Genomic DNA, 20446 nt, shown 5'->3' on the forward strand with positions numbered 1-20446 from the left:
CGATGTGTGTGTGTGTTTGTGTGTCTTGCATGCTGGAATGGTGGGTGTCCATTCCAAGGAAAAGGCATCCATCAGTAGTAAAGATTTGTAGGATTTAGGGAAGCAGTGTAGGTCACACACTTACAGCAATACCACAGGCTAAAGAGCTGAATTTTGAGAAGAAGTAGCCCTGTTGGAACACCTTGACCCTGTTGTTAGTGCTGCCTCTGGTCTCTGATTCACAGTTGTTGCCAAACTTCACTTTTAACTGGAAGGTTTCTCTTTGCTTCACTGCCCCAACCCAGCAGGCCCTGGTTGACCCAGAGGAGAACTCAACCTGCAGGTGGGACCCACCTGATGTCCCCAAAGCCTCTGCTCTGGGCTGGAGCCCTGCAGGGCAGCTCCACCAACTCCTTCTCCCACTGCAGGAGTCTCCTTTGGTGTGCAAAAGAAAGAAAGAAAGAAATAAAGGAGAATTCCTGCCTTCCCCTCTCTCAGAGCTGCATAAGCCCTCAAATGTCCTTCCTGGTGCTCCCACACAGAGGAATGCTGGGCTAGGGACCCTCTGCTGTTGGATATTGGGCGAGGGAGGAGGGAGAGATTTGGTTGTCTCTGTAGACAGAAGAAATGGATGAACATCCACTCCCAACTACTCCTGTGGGATTTCTTTATCATCCTGCAGTGATTCTTATTTGGTTTTGGAAAGCAAAGAAGAGGAGGAGGAGAGAGCCTAAGAAAGGAACAATCCTTCTGACAGGGGACAGCCAGGGGGTCAGGCTGTGCTCCAGGGAACAGGGACAGCAGGAGAGGGAACAGCCTCAGGCTGGGCCAGGGGAGGCTCAGCTTGGCCAGCAGCAGGAATTTCTGCATGGAAAGGGTGCTCAGGCCTTGGCAGGAGCTGCCCAGGGAGGTTTGCAGTCCCCATCCCTGCAGGTGTCCCAGGAAGGCCTGGCTGTGGCACTCAGTGCTCTGGGCTGGGGACAAGGTGGCCATTGGGCACAGCTGGGACTGCATGGGCTGGGAGGGCTTTTCCAACCTCAGTTCTGGGGTTCTGTGAAAGTTATCCCAGGAGAAAGAAAACTTCCTCCAGGAGAAAGCCCCAGCCCTGGAGCAGCACAGGATCATTCCCAGGCTGGATGTGCCACCCTGGGGACATTGGTCAGCACTGAGCCCTGTGGGGCTGCCCAGTCCAGCCCCAGTGCTGCTACTTTGCTGTCTGTGGGGATTTGGGGTCTTTGGCTGCACAGCCCAGTCCAGCTGCTCCCACAGGGATCTGCCAGGAACAACCCAGCCCTGCTGCTGCCTCAGGTGGGACTGCCCTGGGGGAATTCCTGCTGCCCTGCACAAGGCTGTTCAAGGCAGGCAGGAGTGGTGAATAACACACCAGCCTGGCTCCAGGGAATGAACTCTGAGGGGTTTCTTGGAAGGAATTGTTCCCTGGGAAGGTGGGGAGGCCCTGGGATGGAATTCCCAGAGAAGCTGTGGCTGCCCCTGGATCCCTGGCAGTGTCCAAGGCCAGGTTGGACATTGGGGCTTGGAGCAGCCTGGGACAGTGGGAGGTGTCCCTGCCCATGTGTCACCACCTGATGAGGGAGAGATGCCTCTGCCCCAGTTAAGGGACAAAGGAGACCATGGGACAGCAACAGAGGGCATTTATTCAATACCATGGATTTGATTTCACAAGAAGTGTGAGGTAGGGAGAGAGGAAGAACGAGGAAACTCCTGTCAGAGAGAGGGAGACCCAGAGCAGAAGAGAATCATCTGAACTCCAGGAGCTGTAAGGTCCCTGCCAAGCCCACCCATTCTGTGACTGTAGAAGCTGTAGAACTCCAGCAGTGACTCCAGAGCTGCTTTCTGCTCAGCAGGCCCTGGACAAGGCCAGGGAGTAGAGCCTGCAAGGCTTCAGCCACAGGGTCACCTGCAGGTGCCTTCTGGTGGATTTTGGTGTGCAAAGAGAATTGCAAATGGTGAGAAGAGCCTTTCCAGCCCCTTTCCAGCCACTCCCAGCCTTTCCTTCCTGCCCACACCAAACCTGTGCTGCCTTTGGAACCCAGCTGGGCTCCCTGGCCATGGGCAGCGTCAGAGCAGGGCTGGGGTGGCCAAGGGGTGGCAGAGGAGCAGTTCTGGTGCTAAGGGGTGCCCAGAACAGCCCTGGTGCCAAGGGGTTCATAGCACAGGTCTGGTGCCAAGGGGTGCACAGAACAGTTCTGGGCCAGCCTGGCTCCACAGGAGGCTTTCATTGGCCTGGAGAGAGCAGGGACAGCCCTGCCCTGCCAGCCCAGCTGGGAACTCTCCTGCTGGCACTGGGGGCTGAGCAGTCACTGCTCACTTGGACTGACTTTGAAAATGCATCAATACATCTGAGAGACAAGAAATGAAATCTGGAGACTCTTTTCTTTGTGCCTTACAAACGTTATTAGAAAATACACAAGTTCTTCAGTAATTGGAACAGTGTTCTGTCTTTCTTTGGTTATTTCCTTGGAAATTGTAATGTATGGTAATTACAACATATTGGATATTAATGTTTTATACCATAGACTGAAATACAAAGATACAATATATAATAAATCTAAATTATTTTCTAACTTTACATATTCATTAAATTTTATGTTCATTGTTGTATTCATTAATTCTTCTACTTGTTCTACTTCCTCTTACTACTTCTTTGCTTCTTCTATGTATTTTTAAATTCTTATTCCTAGAACTCTTCTTCTTCTAAGTATTTTTGAATTCTTATTACTCTTCTTCTTCTGTGTATTTTGAAATCTTATTCCTATTCTTCTCCTTCTATGTATTTTTAATTATTATTCTTATTACTCTCCATGTATTTTAAAATCCTTATTAGTATTCTTCTTCCATGTATTTTTAAATTAGTCTTCTCCATCTTCTTTGTCTTCATAGTCTTTGACTTTGTCTTCTTCTTCATCATCTTCTTTTTCCTCTTTGTCTTCTTTGCCTTCTTTGTCTTTTCGTCTTCGTCATCTTCATCCTCTTAATCTTCATCTTCTTTCTCATCTTTGTCTTCCTCCTCTTCTTTGTTATTGTCTTCATCTTCTTTGTCTTCATATTCTTCACTGTCTTCGTCTTCTTCATTTTCTTTGTCATCATTGTCTCCTTCATCTTCTTCATCTTCCTTGTCTTTGTCTCCTTCATCTTTGTCTTCTTTGTCGCTGTCTTGGAGTGATTTGTGCTCAGAGTCTGTTCCAGGATCCTCTGCTTTATGCCCAAGAAATGGTTGCTGTACCTTTCAGACCCAGGGCTGGGTGTGTGTGGGGCTGGGGAAGGGGCAGCTTTGGGCTCTTTAGGTTGGCATTTTCCAAGCCTCTCTGCCCAGGCATTCTGTGGCTCTGTGCACTTTGGTTTTGCTTGGCTGCCTTGGCTTTCTTTGCCCATCAAAAAGCTTCTCCCTTTCCTGCCCTGGAGGAGCTGCAGCAGCAATCTTTCAGCTGTCTTGAGCTGAACCCAACAGCTGCTGCTCCGAGCCCAGAGCAGCAGGAACAGTGGGAGCAGAGCTGGCCCGTTCCAGCCCTGAGCCTCAGAGAGCTGAGCCAGGCAGAGAATGCACAGCAAGAGATTCCAGCTGAGTGCTTCGTCTGCCCTGGAGAGGAGAGTGATGCTAGAGAGCCACCACGGCTTTGCTCCTGCTGGAACTCCTCTCTGGAAGCTCCACCTCCCTCAGCGGGAAAGCTGCACCATCTCTCCCCACGTGTCGGGAAGGAACATTTCTTCAATGTGTGCCCCATTCTCCAGGCACTTTTGGGTCTCTGTTCCTGTGTCTGTAGGGCAGGGGGTGAGTTCTGTGACCTCAATTCTGATCTTACTTAACTGATGGGTTTGGGTTTTTTCACTTTCCTCTGTTGGCATTCATTTTCTGTTGGTGGAGGGGCATCCCTTGAGAGAGAGCTATTCACTGTGGAGTGTCCTCTCTTAAATTTGCCTCAAAACTGAGACAATAGTTTTTATCTTCTTCATCATTGTCTTCATCATCTTCTTTGTCTTATTTATCTTTGTCTTCACTATCTTCTTCAAAAAGAGTCTCCAGATTTCATTTCTTGTCTCTCAGAGGTATTGATGCATTTTCAAACTCAGTCCCAGTGAGTCCCCTGTGAGCAGTGACTGCTCAGCCCCCAGTGCCAGCAGGAGAGTTCCCAGCTGGGCTGGCAGGCAGGGCTGTCCCTGTTTTTTCCAGGCAAACAAAAGCTGCCCGTGGAGCCCAGTGTTGGCACATCCAGCCTCGGGTCACTCCTGTGCTGCTCCAGGCCTGGGGCTTCCTCCTGGATTGTTTTCCTTCTCCTGGGATAACTTTTACAGAATCCCAGAATCCCTGAGGCTGGAAAAGCCCTCCCAGCCCATGGAGTCCCAGCTGTGCCCAATGGCCACCTTGTCCCCAGCCCAGAGCACTGAGTGCCACAGCCAGGCCTTCCTGGGACACCTGCAGGGATGGGGACTGCAAACCTCCCTGGGCAGCTCCTGCCAAGGCCTGAGCACACTTTCCAGGAAGAAATTGCTCCAGTGTCCAACCGGAGCCTCCCCAGCACAGCTTGAGACTGTTTCCTCTTGTCCTGTCCCTTGTAGCTGGGGAGGAGAGAAAGGAGAGGGAACGGGGAGGGACGGCGGAGGGACGGAGGGAAGAACAGAGAGGGAAGGGAAGAGAAAGGAGGGAGGGGCAGGAATACGGGAAGGACGGAGAAACGTGGAGTGAGTGAGACAGGGATGGGATGGGAAGTAGAGAAGGGCAGGGAGAGGGGAAAGGAGGAATGCAGGGAGAGAGAGACAGGGTTCCGCCTGTCCCCGCTCACCGCCAGGGGGCGCCCGAGAGCCGCGGGAGCTGTGAGGGGAGAAGCCGCGAGGGGAGAAACTGTGCGGGGAGAAACTGTGAGGGGAGATGTCGTGTGGGGAGAAACTGAGGGGAGAAGCCGCGAGGGGAGAAGATGTGAGGGGAAACGTCGTGAGGGGAGAAGATATGAGGGGAGACGTCGTGAGGGGAGAAGCTGTGAGGGGAGAAACCGTGAGGGGAGAAGATGTGAGGGGAGAAACCGTGAGGGCAGAAGCTGTGAGTGGAGACGTCGTGAGGGGAGAAATTGTGAGGGGAGAAGCCGTGAGGGGAGAAGCCGTGAGGGGAGAAACTGTGAGGGGCAAGAACCATGAGGGGAGAAGCTGTGAGGGGAGAATTTGTGAGGGGAGAAACCGTGAGGGGAGAAGTTGTGAGGGGCAGGAACTGTGAGGGGAGAAATTGTGAGGGGAGAAATTGTGAGGGGAGAAATTGTGACGGGAGAAGCCGTGAGGGAAGAAACTGTGAGGGGAGAAGCTGTGAGGGGCAGGAACTGTGAGGAGAGAAGATGTGAGGGGAGAAGCTGTGAGGGGAGAAGCCATGAATGGAGAAGCCGTGAGGGGAGAAACTGTGAGGGGAGAAACTGAGGGGAGAAGCCGTGAGGGGCAGGAACCATGAGGGGAGAAATTGTGAGGGGAGAAATTGTGAGGGGAGAAGCCGTGAGGAGAAGCTGTGAGGAGAAGCTGTGAGGGGAGAAGCCGTGAGGGGAGAAGCCGTGAGGAGAAGCTGTGAGAAGAAGCTGTGAGGGGAGAAGCCGTGAGGAGCAGGAACCGTGAGAGGCAGGAGCCGTGAGGGCAAGAGCCATGGTGGGGCTTTGAGGGGAGGTGCCACGGTGGGGCTGTGCATGATCAGCAAGGCACAGGTGAGCTGGGAAGCTCTGGATCAAGGCAGTAGTGAGTGGGAGAAAAGACCAAAAAAGACATGATTAAAATTTTTTAAACTGGTATGTTTTCCAACAGCCCCAGCATTTGCCAGGCCCCTCTTGGCCTCGTGCTGCTCCAGCACAGTGCCCGTGAGGCTGCGCTCCATGGCTCGAGAACCTGAGGGGATGGGCAGCCCTGTGTTGGCGGCTGCTGGCCCTTAGGACAATGCTCTGGTTCTACACCACATTTCCTTGTGACAGCTCTGGGCTACTGCAGGATTGCCAGTCACTGTCCCAAGTTGAGGTGCCTCCTTGCTGTCCCCTCCTGCTGCTGTCTCCTCCTGCTGCCCACTGAGGGCCTGGGCTCCCAGCTGGGCAGGCAAGGGGCTGGGTGTGCTGTGCTGTGCAGGGCAGGCACTGGACTCTCCTCCCTCTCTGCTCTAGCTGTTCCTACCATTGCTGCATCCATACTTTCTTCTAGGTGCTTCTGCTCCTTTGGCTGCTGGGTGGATTCCTGGATCTCCAGCACAGCCTGGCTCCCCACCTCACAGCTGATGAGCCATGCCAGCTCCAGCAGAGCCTGGCTGCAGCCTTGGGGGCTGTGTGGAGCAGGGACAGAGCTCTGCAGCGCTGCTGATGGCAGCTCCTCACTGGGGGCAAGAGGCTCTGGTGGCATTTCTGCCTCTGGAGCTAGAGCTGGATGTCTTATGTCATTTGGGACAGCTCCTGCTCACTGCTGATTCCCCCCGGGACAGCTGATTGTCATTTTCCGGTTGTGACTCCGGCTCAGTGCCCGTGAGGCTGAGCTCCATGGCTCTAGACCCTGAGGGGATGCATTGCAGTGGTGGCATTGGTGATACCTGGCAGGTCGGGGACACACAGGCTGTGCCCTCCTGGGCCACCCCAACCAGGGTCAGGAACACCCTGGGCACAGGGCTGTATGGCTGACGAGGACTTTGGCCCCTTGTCCCCTGTATGGCTGCAAGGCTTTGGCCCCTTGTCCCCTGCACTGCCCAGCTCTGTGCCCCAGCTCTCAGTGTCCCTGGGCCTCTCCAGGCAGGGCAGTAGTGGCAGCCGTGTCACCCTTGCCTGCCGTGGCAAAGGTGGCAGTGATGTCAGACTGTCCCCAAGGTGGGACAGGGCCTGGCTCCGGCTGAGCTCCCTGAGCTCCACCTGTGGGACTTTTTGCTCTTTGATCGTTTTAGGGCTAACCATTGTCTGCCCAAGGTGCACTGGGGGCAGCTTGAGCTGCATCTGCGGGGAGCAGCAGGAGGAGGAGTGGGAGGAGGCGTGGGAGGGAGAAGGCTCCCTTGGCAGGGAGAAGATGGTGGTGGTCTCTGTCCACTGGCCTCTCCTTCCTACCTCAGCCCTTGGTCTTGGTCTCTTCCGCAGGCTCAGCTGTTGCCCTTGGGCAGGCTGGGAGTTGGGGTTCTCCTTCTCCTTTTCCATCTTCTCCTTTTATGTCTTCTTGTCCATCTCTTCATCCTAAGAACTTATCTTACTCCTTTGTCTCAGTTTTGGAGACAAAGTTTCCAGGAGGAAACACTCTGGGATGAGCGCCTGCTCCCAAGGGAAAAGGCTTCCCCCTTCCCTCCACCAATGAAACAAATTAACCCCAGCAAGTCAAAGTGGGAAAAAACCCCTGAACTATTTATCAACACAGGAAAAAACTGAACTCTTTACTAACACAATCTGAAACTGGGAAAATCAAAGAGAAAAAAGGGAAAAGGGGAAAGTGTGCCTGCGGGAGCCGATGACACAGCTGGCAAAGCTGCTGTATTCCGGTGACTCTGCCCCCTTCACTCACAGGCGTGAACTTCCTCAGGGTTTGGACAGGTCGGGGCCACCCTGCAGGCTCCCTGGGCTGGAGAGAAGGGAAGGAAGGTGGGGAGGCCAGGGGGAAGAAAAGAAAAAACCCACCTTTTCCTAAGCTAGCTGGTAGAGCCATGAAGAGAGCAGTGCTGCGGCAAGTGCCCAACCTCACAAAGCCTGCTGGAGAGCTGTCTCTAACGAAGCCCGGAGGAGAGCTGTCTCTAACGAAGCCCGGAGGAGAGCTGTCTCTAATGAAGCCCGGAGGAGAGCTGTCTCTAATGAAGCTCGGTGGAGAGCTGTCTCCCTCTCCGTATCTCTCAATCTCCCCAAGGCTGTTGCACTGAGCCACTTTTACAGCTGACCTGCACGTGCTGGTTGGGTTGAACCGACCCTGGCTCTGGCCCCACCTCAGGTCCTCTTACAGGCACAGTAGTTGTGGGAATTAAACAGGCGGTCAAGGAATAAAGTAGCCTGACAATGTCACTGCAGGATATCCTATTATTCCTCTTCTTGTATATGTTTTTAAATTCTTCTTACTCCTCTTCTATCAACTATTGAATTCCTATTCTTCTTCATCTTATTCTTAATCCTCTTCTTGATTGTCTTTGACATTTTTGTCATGTTCTTACTCCCTGTTTTCTTCGTCTTCTTCATCTTTCTCGTCTTCATCCTCATCTTCTTCAGATTCTTTGTCTACTTTGTCATCTTCTTCGTCCTCATCTTCCTCTTGCTGTTTGCTGTCCCCAACTCCCACAGGTGTTGGCAGCCCTGTCAGTGCCGCAGTCCCACAGGAGGGAGGCTCTGGGAGCAATCCCTGCTGTCACTGCCCTGCCTGAGCTACTCCTCGGGCTGTGGCACAAGGCAGGAACAGCAGAACAGCCTGCGCAGAGCCCGCAGTGCCCACCTGAAGCGGGAGGGACGTTTCCTGGGGACAGCTGGCTGCCCGTGGAGGTCCTGGGCTGGCAGCTGGGCAGGTGAGGGGCTGGGGAGGCTGTGCTGGGCAGGCACTGAGCTCTCTTCCCTTTTTGCTTGAAATGCTGCTTCAATCTGTGCAGCAAGCAGCTGTTCCAGGGCATCCATTTCCTCCTGGTCCTGAGCCCGAGCCCGAGCCTCCAGCAGAGCCTCGATCACAGTCTCCCTGGAGATCTTATGCTCCCTGTGCAGCCCAGCCTGGCTGCTGGCTGGGATATTGTATTGGACAGCGGGTGAGCTCTCTGTCCATTGTGATGGCAGCTCCTCACGGAGGACAGAAGAACTTGCTGCCCTTTCCTCCTCATCAGAGAGCGAATTATAGATCTCCTCCACCTCTGCAATTCTGGTCCTGCAATCAGCTGCCAGCCAGGTGTATTTGGGACTCTGTGAGCCAAGAGGCTGGGATATTGTATTGCTGGCTGGGATATTGTATTGGACTGCAGGTGAGCTCTCTATCCATAGTGATAGCAGCTTTTCTGTGAGGACGGAAGAACTTGCTGCCCTTTCCTCCTCAGTAGAGGAAGAATCAGAGATCTCCTCCACCTCAGTTATTCTGATCCTGCACTCAGCTGCCAGCCAGGTGTATGTGGGACTCTGTGCCAAGAGGAGCACCTAGATAGGCCCAGCTGGTTCCCTCCAGGGGATCCTCGTCATCCACACAGCCCAAGGGTTTGTTCAAGTTGTTATCCTGGGTGGGACCTTCCCCTTGGGACAGCTCTTGGGCTCCGCACTGCTTCTCTTCGCACAGCACATTGTCCCCAGCCTTGAAACTGAGAGGTGACTTGGAGTCCAGCAGGTGTTGCCATTGGGCCTTCACCTTCTCCTTGCACCGTCTCAGTCGGGACAGTCCTTGGGAGCTCTCATCTTCGTCCTCATCTTCGTCATCTTTGGAGCACTTGCCTTGCAGCCACTCCAGCACCTTCTGACACGTGGATGCTTCCCGTGCTCCCAGCAGTTCGGCTGATGAGCTTTGATGTTTCTCCATACCGCCGAGAAGGGCCCTCCTTGTCACCTCGTTGTCCTCACCTTGTTCCCAATGGGAGAGCTCTCCATGCTCATGTTCTTTCCAATGGGAGAATTCTTCATCCTCATGTTTCTCCCATTGGGGGAGCTCTTTGACATCATCTTCCACAACAAGCTCCTCACCACTTGTGCTGTCCCCTGGAAAGTGGTCGATGGCCTCGTTAACTATGGACAGCTCATGGTCATTCCTGCTGTCCTCTGGAATGACCTCAATGGTGTTAAGATCCAATTATTAAGGTTCTTTAGAAATACCTCTGCCTGAATTAAGGTACAAACGAGACCATATGCCAGTCAATACTATGAGTTTTATTTGATAGAAAATATGAGAGAGAGAGAGAAGAAAAGAGAGAAAAAGAGAAGTAAGAAAAGAGGTGGGGGGGACAGAAAGAGGGAAAGAGAAAATATCACCATCCGTGGATCCCAACGATGTTGCGTTGATCCTCTCCAGCCGGTCTTCTCAGTGGTGGTGGTCCCCCGAAAAGCACAGAATGCCATGGGTTAATATACACTCAGACCAGGGGCAATGTCCAGGCAATGCCCCTCCCCCAGGGGAGGGGCAGTCTCTTGCAGCAGACTCTGCTTGCATCACCTGCACTCCTGTGGTGCCAGGCCTAGCACTCTGGGGGGTCTGTGATGGATTGTGACTCCCCCTCAGCTCCTCTCACGTGAACGTCCCGTGGATGTGGCCTGTGGGGTTGGGGGTTCCACAGCTGGGCCAGTCTGTGTAAACCTGGCTTCTGAGAGCTGTGCTCTGCCCCCACCCCAAACTCAGCCAGGGATGATTCTCAGCACACCTGGTGCCTTTGGCCTTTGTGTATGCATACCTTTCCCTCAGCTTGAGATGACTGAACAATAGGTTTCCCTTTATCTAATCTTAGCAGTTTGACTCAGACCAAAGTCCCAGTCAGGTATCTTCAGGGAGGTTTCTTTGATTGTAGCTTCTTTATACACTTTTTGTTATAATGAGCAAAACTTTATATCAATGTTTGAGGCATGAACTATTTCAGTCTCTGACAAATGGCCTCTCCCACTTCAGACAGCTCCTCGTCACTGGTGCTGTCCTCTAGAAAGTGGTCGATGTCTTCCACTGGGGACAGCTCCTCATCCCTTGGGCTGTCCCCTGGGAAGAGCTTGATGGCCTTTTCAACTTCGGACAGCCCATGATCACTCGTGCTGTCATCTGGAACAGCCTCGATGTCCTCTTCCATGTCGGACACCACCTGGTCACTTGTGCTGTCCCCTGGAATGACATCAATGGCCTCTCCCACTTCAGACAGCTCCTGGTCACTTGGGCTGTCCCCTGGAAAGTGTTCAATGTCCGCCTCCACTTGGGACAGCTCCTCGTCACTTGGGCTGTCCCCGGAAATGACCTCAATGGCCTCTTCCACTGGGGACAGCTCCACATCTGTTGTGCTGTCCACTGGAAGAGGCTTGCAATCATCTTGCATTTCACACAGCTCCTGGTCGCTCTTGCTGTCCCCTCTAAAGAGCTCAATGTCCTCTGTCCCTTGGGACAGTGACGAACAACAACAGGACAGCTTCTGCTCACTGCTGGTTCCCCCCTGGGACAGCTCATTGACATTTTCCCATTGGGACTCTGGCTCTGTGCCTGTGAGGCTGAGCTCCATGGCTCGAGCCCCCAAGGGGATGGGTGGCAGAGGTGGCAGAGGTGACAGCTGCCATCTTGGGGACACATGGGCTGTGTCCTCCTGGGCCACCCCGAGCGGGGGGCAGGAACACCCTGGGCACAGGGCTGTATGGCTGCCGAGGACAGGGGCTGCAGGGCTTTGGCCCCTTGTCCCCTGCACTGCCCAGCTCTGTGCCCCAGCTCTCAGTGTCCCTGGGCCTCTCCAGGCAGGGCAGTGGTGGCAGCCGTGTCACCCTTGCCTGCTGTGGCTGAGGTGGCAGCTGAGGTAAGCTGTCCCAAAGGTGGGACAGGAACTGGCTCTGGCTGCCCCGCGGCACTGCCTGCAGCTCCCTGAACTCCACCTGTGGGACTTTGAGCTTTATCTCTCTGGGGCTATACTTTGTCTGCCCAAGGTACAATGGGGGCAGCTTGAGCTTCATCTGTGGGGAGCAGCAGGAGGAGGAGGAGTGGGAGGAGGCGTGGGAGGGAGAAGGCTCCCTTGGCAGGGCGAATATGGTGGTGGTCTCTGTCCACTGGCCTCTCCTTCCTACCTCATCCCTGGCTCTTGCCTTCCTCTGAAGGCTCAGCTGTTGCCTTGGGCAGACTGTGAGTTGGGGTTCTCCTTCTCCTTGTCCATCTCTTCATCCTAAATTCTTCCTCCTATTATTGTTCTTCTTCAATACATTTTTAAAACCTTATTCTTGCATTACTAAATTACTATTCTTGATATGCCTTATTAAATTCCTATTCATCTTTGTTATCTTTTTTCGTTATTGTTATCTTCCTCTTGCTGTTTGCTCTCCCCAACTCCCACAGGTGTTGGCAGCCCTGTCAGTGCCGCAGTCCCACAGGAGGGAGGCTCTGGGAGCAATCCCTGCTGTCACTGCCCTGCCTGAGCTACTCCTGGGGCTGTGGCACAAGGCAGGAACAGTGGAACAGCCTGCGCAGAGCCCGCAGTGCCTACCTGAAGCGGGAGGGACGTTTCCTGGGGACAGCTGGCTGCCCGTGGAGGTCCTGGGCTGGCAGCTGGGCAGGGGAGGGGCTGGGGAGGCTGTTCTGGGCAGGCACTGAGCTCTCTTCCCTTTTTGCTTGAAATGCTGCTTCAATCTGTGCAGCAATCACCTGTTCCAGGGCATCCCTTTCCTCCTGGTCCTGAGCCCGAGCCTGAGCCTCCAGCAGAGCCTCGATCAGGATCTCCCTGGAGATCTTATGCTCCCTGTGCAGCCCAGCCTGGCTGCTGGCTGGGATATTGTGTTGGACAGCGGGTGACCTCTGTGTCCATCGTGATGGCAGCTCCTCACGGAGGACAGAAGAACTTGCTGCCCTTTCCTCCTCATCAGAGAGAGAATCATAGATCTCCTCCACCTCTGCGATTCTCGTCCTGCACTCAGCTGCCAGCCAGGTGTATGTGGGACTCTGTGAGGCAAGAGGAGCACCTGGATAAGCCCAGCTGGTTCCCTCCAGGGGATCCTCGTCATCCACCCAGCCCAAGGGTTTGTTCAAGTTGTTATCCTGGGTGGGACCTTCCCCTTGGGACAGCTCTTGGGCTCCGCACTGCTTCTCTTCGCACAGCACATTGTCCCCAGCCTTGAAACTGAGAGGTGACTTGGAGTCCAGCAGGTGTTGCCATTGGGCCTTCACCTTCTCATTGCACCATCTCAGTAGGGACAGTCCTCGGGAGCTCTCTTCTTTGTCCTCATCTTCATCATCTTCGGCGCACATGCCTTGCAGCAACTCCAGCACCTTCTGACACGTGGATGCTTCCTGTGCTCCCAGCAGTTTGGCTGATGAGCTTTGATGTTTCTCCATACTGCCGAGAAGGGCCCTCCTTGTCAGCTTGATGTCCTCACCTTGTTCCCAATGGGAGAGCTCTCCATGATCATGTTCTTTCCAATGGGAGAGCTCTTTGACATCATCTTCCCACTGGGAGAGCTGTTTCTTGTCATTTTCACAAGGGGACATGGCTTGGACATGATAGTTTTCCCCAAGAGACAGCTCTGTGCCATGTTTGACATCTTCTGGGGAAAGTTTCTTCTCATCATTGTTATCCCCTTGGGACAGCTCTTTGTCACTGTCACTCTCCCCTTGGGACAGCTCCTTGTAACCCTTTTTATCCCCTGGGGAGAGTTCAGTGTCATCTTCTGCTGGGGACAGCTCCTCACCACTTGTGCTGTCCCCTGGAAAGTGGTTGATGGCCTCGCTGACTTTGGACAGTTCACGGTCATTCCTGCTGTCCTCTGGAACAACATCAATGGCCTCTCCCACTTCAGAGAGCTCCTTGTCACTGGTGCTGTCCTCTAGAAAGTGGTCGATGTCCTTCTCCACTGGGTACAGCTCCTCATCCCTTGTGCTGTCCTCTGGCAGGACATCGATGGCCTTTTCAATTTGGAACACCCTGGGCACAGGGCTGTATGGCTGCCGAGGACAGGGGCTGCAGGGCTTTGGCCCCTTGTCCCCTGCACTGCCCAGCTCTGTGCCCCAGCTCTCAGTGTCCCTGGGCCTCTCCAGGCAGGGCAGTGGTGGCAGCCGTGTCACCCTTGCCTGCTGTGGCTGAGGTGGCAGCTGAGGTAGGCTGTCCCAAAGGAGGGACAGGAACTGGCTCTGGCTGCCCTGCAGCACTGCCTGCAGCTCCCTGAGCTCCACCTGTGGGACTTTTTGCTGTTTGACATTTCTGGGGCTAACCTTTGTCTGCCCAAGGTACAATGGGGGCAGCTTGAGCTGCATCTGCGGGGAGCAGCAGGAGGAGGAGTGGGAGGAGGCGTGGGAGGGAGAAGGCTCCCTTGGCAGGGCGAAGATGGTGGTGGTCTCTGCCCACTGGCCTCTCCTTCCTACCTCAGCCCTGGCTCTTGCCTTCCTCCGCAGGCTCAGCAGCTGCCCCTGGGCAGGCTGGGAGTTGGGGTTCATCTTCTCCTTTTCCATCTTCTTCTCTTCTGTCTTCTCCAAACTCTCTGTGATCGTTGATCGTCGATCGTTGATCACAGAAGGATCCCGAGAGCTGCTTCCTTCTCCGAACGCTGCTCTTCTGGGACGGGGCAGCCCAGGGCTCTGCGCCCCTTATATACCCCCAGCCAGGCTGAGGCTCTCTGATGTCACAAAGGTCTCTGGCCACCACCATGTCCCGCATCACAAAGGGCCCTGACACAAAGCGCCTGTGTCACAAAGGCCACACGCGGCACCCCAGCAGCACAGAGCAGCCAGGAAGTGTCCCAGAGCAGCCCTGGCCTTGTGGCCTTGTGGCCCTGCTGTGCCCAGAGCCCTGAGAGGCTTTGGCTCCCACAGACAGCCCCACGCTGCAGAGCCCTGGCTTTGCAGGCTGTGCTGTCCAGGGCACAAGGAATTGGCCGGCCGGACGTGCCAGGGCCTTGTGGGCAGTGGCTCCATGTCCCGTGGGAGGCAGGGGAGCAGGGGTGTCCCTCAGGGCTGTGCCTGGGCACCGGGGCTCATCAGTGCCTCTAGCAATGGCACCCAGGGGCACCACGGAAGGACAGGGCCATCCGCAGGCACCTGGACAAGCTGGAGAAGTGGCACCATGAGAACCTCATGCAGTTCCACAGGGCCAGGGGCTGCACCTGGGTTGGGGCAACGCCTGAGCCATCGACTCTTCCAGGTCACAAGAAGAGCCCTCCAAATCCCTCAAATTGTTGGAAAACATACCAGTTCAAAAAATTTTAATCACGAGTTTTGTGTGCCTTTGCCCTGAGAAAACGAGTTTTAAGTTTCTTTCCAGGACATTGTTCCACTAGGTGGAAACAGAAGAGCTCAACATTTCACCAGACTCGGAGTAGCCCCAACGAGATACCGAAAAGATTAAGACCATCAACAGAATATCAAAGTCCATCAGCAAACATCAACTCAAAGGCTGCCCCCTAGCAGGGTTGGAGACACCGGGTCTGGAAAAGGCTGAGAAAGAAATCGACGAGTGAGGACCTAATTAGCATCAAGGGCAAAGAAATCCAGATCCAATAAAAACCAAATGGGAAGGACGATGCAACTTTGAACCAGTGAAAATTAAAACAATGAAATTCTATGGATTTCGATGGTATTAAGTTTGGGGGACAGTTTGTAAATTCATGTGTCATGGGATGATTCTCTCCGCACACTCGGGCTATGTGTGGACAAGAGGATTTCTGTGGCACATCCTGGCCAGAACAACATCCTGGCCAGAACATAAAGGAATGCCTTGACCATTACAAATGGTGTTGGAGGGTTTCTGTTTTTCCCGTAGTTTCGGTGACAAGTTGAGCGCCGCCTCGCTGGCCGCTCCCACCACGTCCAGAACAAGCCCTTGGCTGCCCTTGAGGCTTTGCCGTGCCCTTCCCCGCTGCCAGCAGCGCTGGCCAGAGCGGAGCACACAGCCCCTGCCTCTCCTCCGCAGCGCTGCGGGCAGCGGGAATGTCCTTGCGGCAGAAAGTGCCGGAGAAAGCCCAGGGCCGAAGAGTCTTTGCTCCGCAGGCGCTGCTGCTGCGTCTTCAGCGCTAAGCAACAGCTCGAGCCCAGCACCTCCCTGCAGGACGCGGCGGCGAGCCCCGGGCTGCATCGGAAAGGGGCTTCGGGGCTGGGGGCGATGGCGCCGGGGCCCCTCGGCGGCTCTCCGCTCGGCTCTGCGGCGCCCCGGGCACAGAGCTCGGGCCGGGGCTCGGTCCCTGCTGTCCCCAGGGCTCCTGCTGTCCCCAGGGCTCCTGCTGTCCCCTGGGCTCCTGGTGTCCCCAGGGTCCCTGCTGTCCCCAGGGCTCCTGCTGTCCCCAGGGCTCCTGCTGTCCCCTGGGCTCCTGGTGTCCCCAGGGTCCCTGCTGTCCCCTGGGCTCCTGGTGTCCCCAGGGTCCCTGCTGCCCCTAGGGTCCCTGCTGGCCCCAGGGCTCCTGCTGTCCCCAGGGCTTCTGCTGCCGAGGCTCCCCGCCAGCCGGGCCCGGGGCGGCGCTGAGGAGCGGCGCCGCCATCGCTGCTCCCTCAGGGGCTCTGAGGGCAGCGCGGCTCCCGCCAGCCCCGCTGGGCTGCACACGCAACAAAAGCGTGAAGCACAGAGACAGACGGCGCTGCAAACGGTGTCGGTGCAGCTGCAGATGCACTCGGACACGGCCCGAGGGGCTGCGCTCGGCTGCCCCAGGGCCTCAATGCCTGTGCCGTAGCGGGCCGGGGCTGTGCCATGGGGCGCCAAACACACGGGGCTCGGTCTCTTCGAGAGAAAGAAACTGCTTTTTTAGTCTATTTGGGATAGAAAACTACTTCCGATGGCACTTGTCTGCTGTACATGGGGTTCAAAACACATAACAAATGCTAAAAAGAAATAATTAGAAATACATGTTGTTCAAAAGGCATAAAAAGGTGGTTAGGAGCAACATCTCTACTGACAAAAGATTTAATAAAAGAGAAACTATGCTCTGAAAAACTTACACTGTTCTGTCACTCGTTGTTCTTGTCTTTTTAAACTTTTAAATTTGTTTCATTTTGGAAACCTTGAAGCAAAACTGAGCAACATCAGAGGAAAATCACCAGCTGGGCACAAGGCTTCAGAATGGCTGTGGAAGTCCCAGAGGATTCCCATGTGGCTTCAGCCCTGTGTGTGTACATGAGCACAAAAGCATCGCTCCTTTCTGAGGCTGCACTGCAGCCCATGAGGAGTAAAATCAGAGTTCATCCTGATCTCACAGGCTTGCCGTGCATCATTTATCCAGAGCCTGCTCCGAGTCCAGTGAGAGGAGACAGATCAAGTGTGGTTCTGGATAATTGTTTCACTCAAATTTTCCCACTCCTGGAACTGCTTTGAAAAGCCAACCTGCAGGTGGAACCACACCTGATGTCCCCCAAGCCTCTCTGCTGGGCTGGAGCACTGCAGGGCAGCTCCACTCCTTCTCCCACTGGGAGAATGTCCTTCGGTGTGCAAAAGAAAGGAGAATTTGGGGTCCCCTTCTCCTTGTCCATCTTCTCAATAATTTCCATCACCCTCTGCTGCAGAGGGATCTCCCAGCAGCTCCCTGGACTCTGTTTGCCTCCCGTTGGGAGGGTTCATTGGAACTGTCATCTGTCCCCTGGGAGAGCTCTATGTCCTCATCTTCCCATTGGGAGAGCTCTTTGTCTGTTTCCCACAGGGACATGTCTTGCAGGTTACAGTCTTCCCCAAAGGACAGCTCTTTGTCATATTTGTCTTCTTCTTAGGAAAGCTTATTGTTGCTGCTGTTATCCCCTTGGGACAGCTCCTCATCACTGTCACTCTCCCCTTGGGACAGCTCTTTCCTGTGGTTGTCTTTGCCCTGGACAGCTCTTGGTCACCCTGCTTTTCCCCTGGGGAGATCTCGGTCTCATTTTCCTTTTAGGACAGCTCCAAGTCCCTCTTGTTATTCCCTTGGGAAAGCTCAGTGTCATCTGCCCCGGGCATACCTATTTCTTTAGTTCATCTTCCCACTATTTGTTCTGTTCCCACTGGGACATTGAAGACAGACACCTCCAGCAGGAAGGCATGTGAAGCAGTGTTCTGGAACAGGGATAACCCAAGGACAGCACAGGAACAGCAACCACTGTGTGCCCTCCTTATTTCATGAAACATTTTCCTGTTTGAAAGCAGAACAGGGGCAGCTCTATGTGCAGATCAGCCGGACTTGTCAGCCCCTGGGTTCACACACAGGAAGGAAAAACGTGACCCGTTGAGCTGCAATGGGATGAACAGGTTTCACTTTGGAGCAGGAACTGCTGGCTATCAGTCCCCTCTTTGCAGCAATTTGTTCAGCTTGGCAGAGGTGAGACATGTTCTCACTGTCCTCACAGCAAGTACTTCAATCAGAGAGCACAGCATTAACCGAGAGAGGTTTGTCTTTTCTCCCACTCCCTGCTGCCTTGATCCAGAGCTTCCCAGCCCACCTGTATCATGCTGATCGTGCACAGCCCCACCGTGACACTTCCCCTCGCAGCCCCACCACGGCTCTTGCTCTCAAGGCTTCTCCCCTCACAGCTTCTCCCCTCACGTTTCCCGCCCACCACGGCTCCCGCGGTGCTCGGGCGCCCCCTGGCGGTGAGCGAGGGCGGGCGGGACTCCCTCCCTCCCTCCCTCCCTCCCTCCCTCCCTCCCTCCCCTCCCTCCCTTCCTTCCTTCCTTCCTTCCTTCCTTCCTTCCTTCCTTCCTTCCTTCCTTCCTTCCTTCCTTCCTTCCTTCCTTCCTTCCTTCCTTCCTTCCTTCCTTCCTTCCTTCCTTCCTTCCTTCCTTCCTTCCTTCCTTCCTTCCTTCCTTCCTTCCTTCCTTCCTTCCTTCCTTCCTTCCTCACCGTTCCCTTCCTTCCTTCCGCACCCTTCCTTCCTTTTTCCTCCCTTCCTTTCCCCACCCTACTTCCCTGTGTCACTCACTCACTCACTCGATGTTTCCCCAGCCCTCCCGTCTTGCCCCCTTCCTTCCCCTCCCTCCTTTCTCCTCCCTTCCCTCTCCGTCCCTCCCCCTTCCCTCTCCGACCCCTCTCCTCCCTCCCCCGTCCTTGAGCGGAGGGTGAAAGCCTCGGCCCATCCCCTCCTCCCCCTGCGGGCCACCGTTACTGTGGGACTGCGGCACTCACGGGGCTGCCAACAACAACGGGAGTTGGGGACAACAAACAGCAAGAGGAAGATGAGGACGAAGAAGATGACAAAGTAGACAAAGAATCTGAAGAAGATGAGGATGAAGACGAGAAAGATGAAGAAGACGAAGAAAACAGGGAGTAAGAACATGACAAAAATGTCAAAGACAATCAAGAAGAAGAGGATTAAGAATAAGATGAAGAAGAATAGGAATTCAATAGTTGATAGAAGAGGAGTAAGAAGAATTTAAAAACATATACAAGAAGAGGAATAATAGGATATCCTGCGGTGACATTGTCAGGCTACTTTATTCCTTGACCGCCTGTTTAATTCCCACAACTACTGTGCCTGTAAGAGGACCTGAGGTGGGGCCAGAGCCAGGGTCGGTTCAACCCAACCAGCACGTGCAGGTCAGCTGTAAAAGTGGCTCAGTGCAACAGCCTTGGGGAGATTGAGAGATACGGAGAGGGAGACAGCTCTCCACCGAGCTTCATTAGAGACAGCTCTCCTCCGGGCTTCATTAGAGACAGCTCTCCTCCGGGCTTCGTTAGAGACAGCTCTCCAGCAGGCTTTGTGAGGTTGGGCACTTGCCGCAGCACTGCTCTCTTCATGGCTCTACCAGCTAGCTTAGGAAAAGGTGGGTTTTTTCTTTTCTTCCCCCTGGCCTCCCCACCTTCCTTCCCTTCTCTCCAGCCCAGGGAGCCTGCAGGGTGGCCCCGACCTGTCCAAACCCTGAGGAAGGTCACGCCTGTGAGTGAAGGGGGCAGAGTCACCGGAATACAGCAGCTTTGCCAGCTGTGTCATCGGCTCCCGCAGGCACACTTTCCCCTTTTCCCTTTTTTCTCTTTGATTTTCCCAGTTTCAGATTGTGTTAGTAAAGAGTTCAGTTTTTTCCTGTGTTGATAAATAGTTCAGGGGTTTTTTCCCACTTTGACTTGCTGGGGTTAATTTGTTTCATTGGTGGAGGGAAGGGGGAAGCCTTTTCCCTTGGGAGCAGGCGCTCATCCCAGAGTGTTTCCTCCTGGAAACTTTGTCTCCAAAACTGAGACAAAGGAGTAAGATAAGTTCTTAGGATGAAGAGATGGACAAGAAGACATAAAAGGAGAAGATGGAAAAGGAGAAGGAGAACCCCAACTCCCAGCCTGCCCAAGGGCAACAGCTGAGCCTGCGGAAGAGACCAAGGGCTGAGGTAGGAAGGAGAGGCCAGTGGACAGAGACCACCACCATCTTCGCCCTGCCAAGGGAGCCTTCTCCCTCCCACGCCTCCTCCCACTCCTCCTCCTGCTGCTCCCCGCAGATGCAGCTCAAGCTGCCCCCAGTGCACCTTGGGCAGACAATGGTTAGCCCTAAAACGATCAAAGAGCAAAAAGTCCCACAGGTGGAGCTCAGGGAGCTCAGCCGGAGCCAGGCCCTGTCCCTCCTTGGGGACAGGCTGACATCACTGCCACCTCAGCCACAGCAGGCAAGGGTGACACGGCTGCCACCACTGCCCTGCCTGGAGAGGCCCAGGGACACTGAGAGCTGGGGCACAGAGCTGGGCAGTGCAGGGGACAAGGGGCCAAAGCCCTGCAGCCCCTGTCCTCAGCAGCCATACAGCCCTGTGCCCAGGGTGTTCCTGCCCCCCGCTCGGGGTGGCCCAGGAGGACACAGCCCATGTGTCCCCAAGATGGCAGCTGTCACCTCTGCCACCCATCCCCTCTGGGGCTCAAGCCATGGAGCTCAGCCTCACAGGCACAGAGCCAGAGTCCCAATGGGAAAATGTCAATGAGCTGTCCCAGGGGGGAACCAGCAGTGAGCAGAAACT

The 20446-nt window shown here is 54.7% G+C and overlaps 1 protein-coding gene across 1 annotated transcript; it reads right to left on the bottom strand.

Annotated features, from left to right (window-relative positions):
* Positions 1 to 8109: 8109 nt before the first annotated feature.
* LOC146444038 (uncharacterized) lies at positions 8110 to 11122 on the bottom strand. Its single transcript, XM_085053246.1, has 3 exons — positions 10730 to 11122; positions 9069 to 9687; positions 8110 to 8252 (listed from the first exon to the last, which is right to left on the bottom strand). The coding sequence occupies exons 1-3, from the start codon at positions 11105 to 11107 to the stop codon at positions 8110 to 8112; spliced, it is 1140 nt and encodes a 379-aa protein (XP_084909372.1). The 5' UTR covers positions 11108 to 11122.
* Between the last annotated feature and the right edge of the window lie 9324 nt (positions 11123 to 20446).

The sequence above is a fragment of the Lichenostomus cassidix genome, chromosome 1, assembly GCF_008360975.1.
Source record: "Lichenostomus cassidix isolate B80296 chromosome 1, HeHo_3.0, whole genome shotgun sequence".
In the NCBI taxonomy this organism is placed as follows: Eukaryota; Metazoa; Chordata; class Aves; order Passeriformes; family Meliphagidae; genus Lichenostomus; species Lichenostomus cassidix.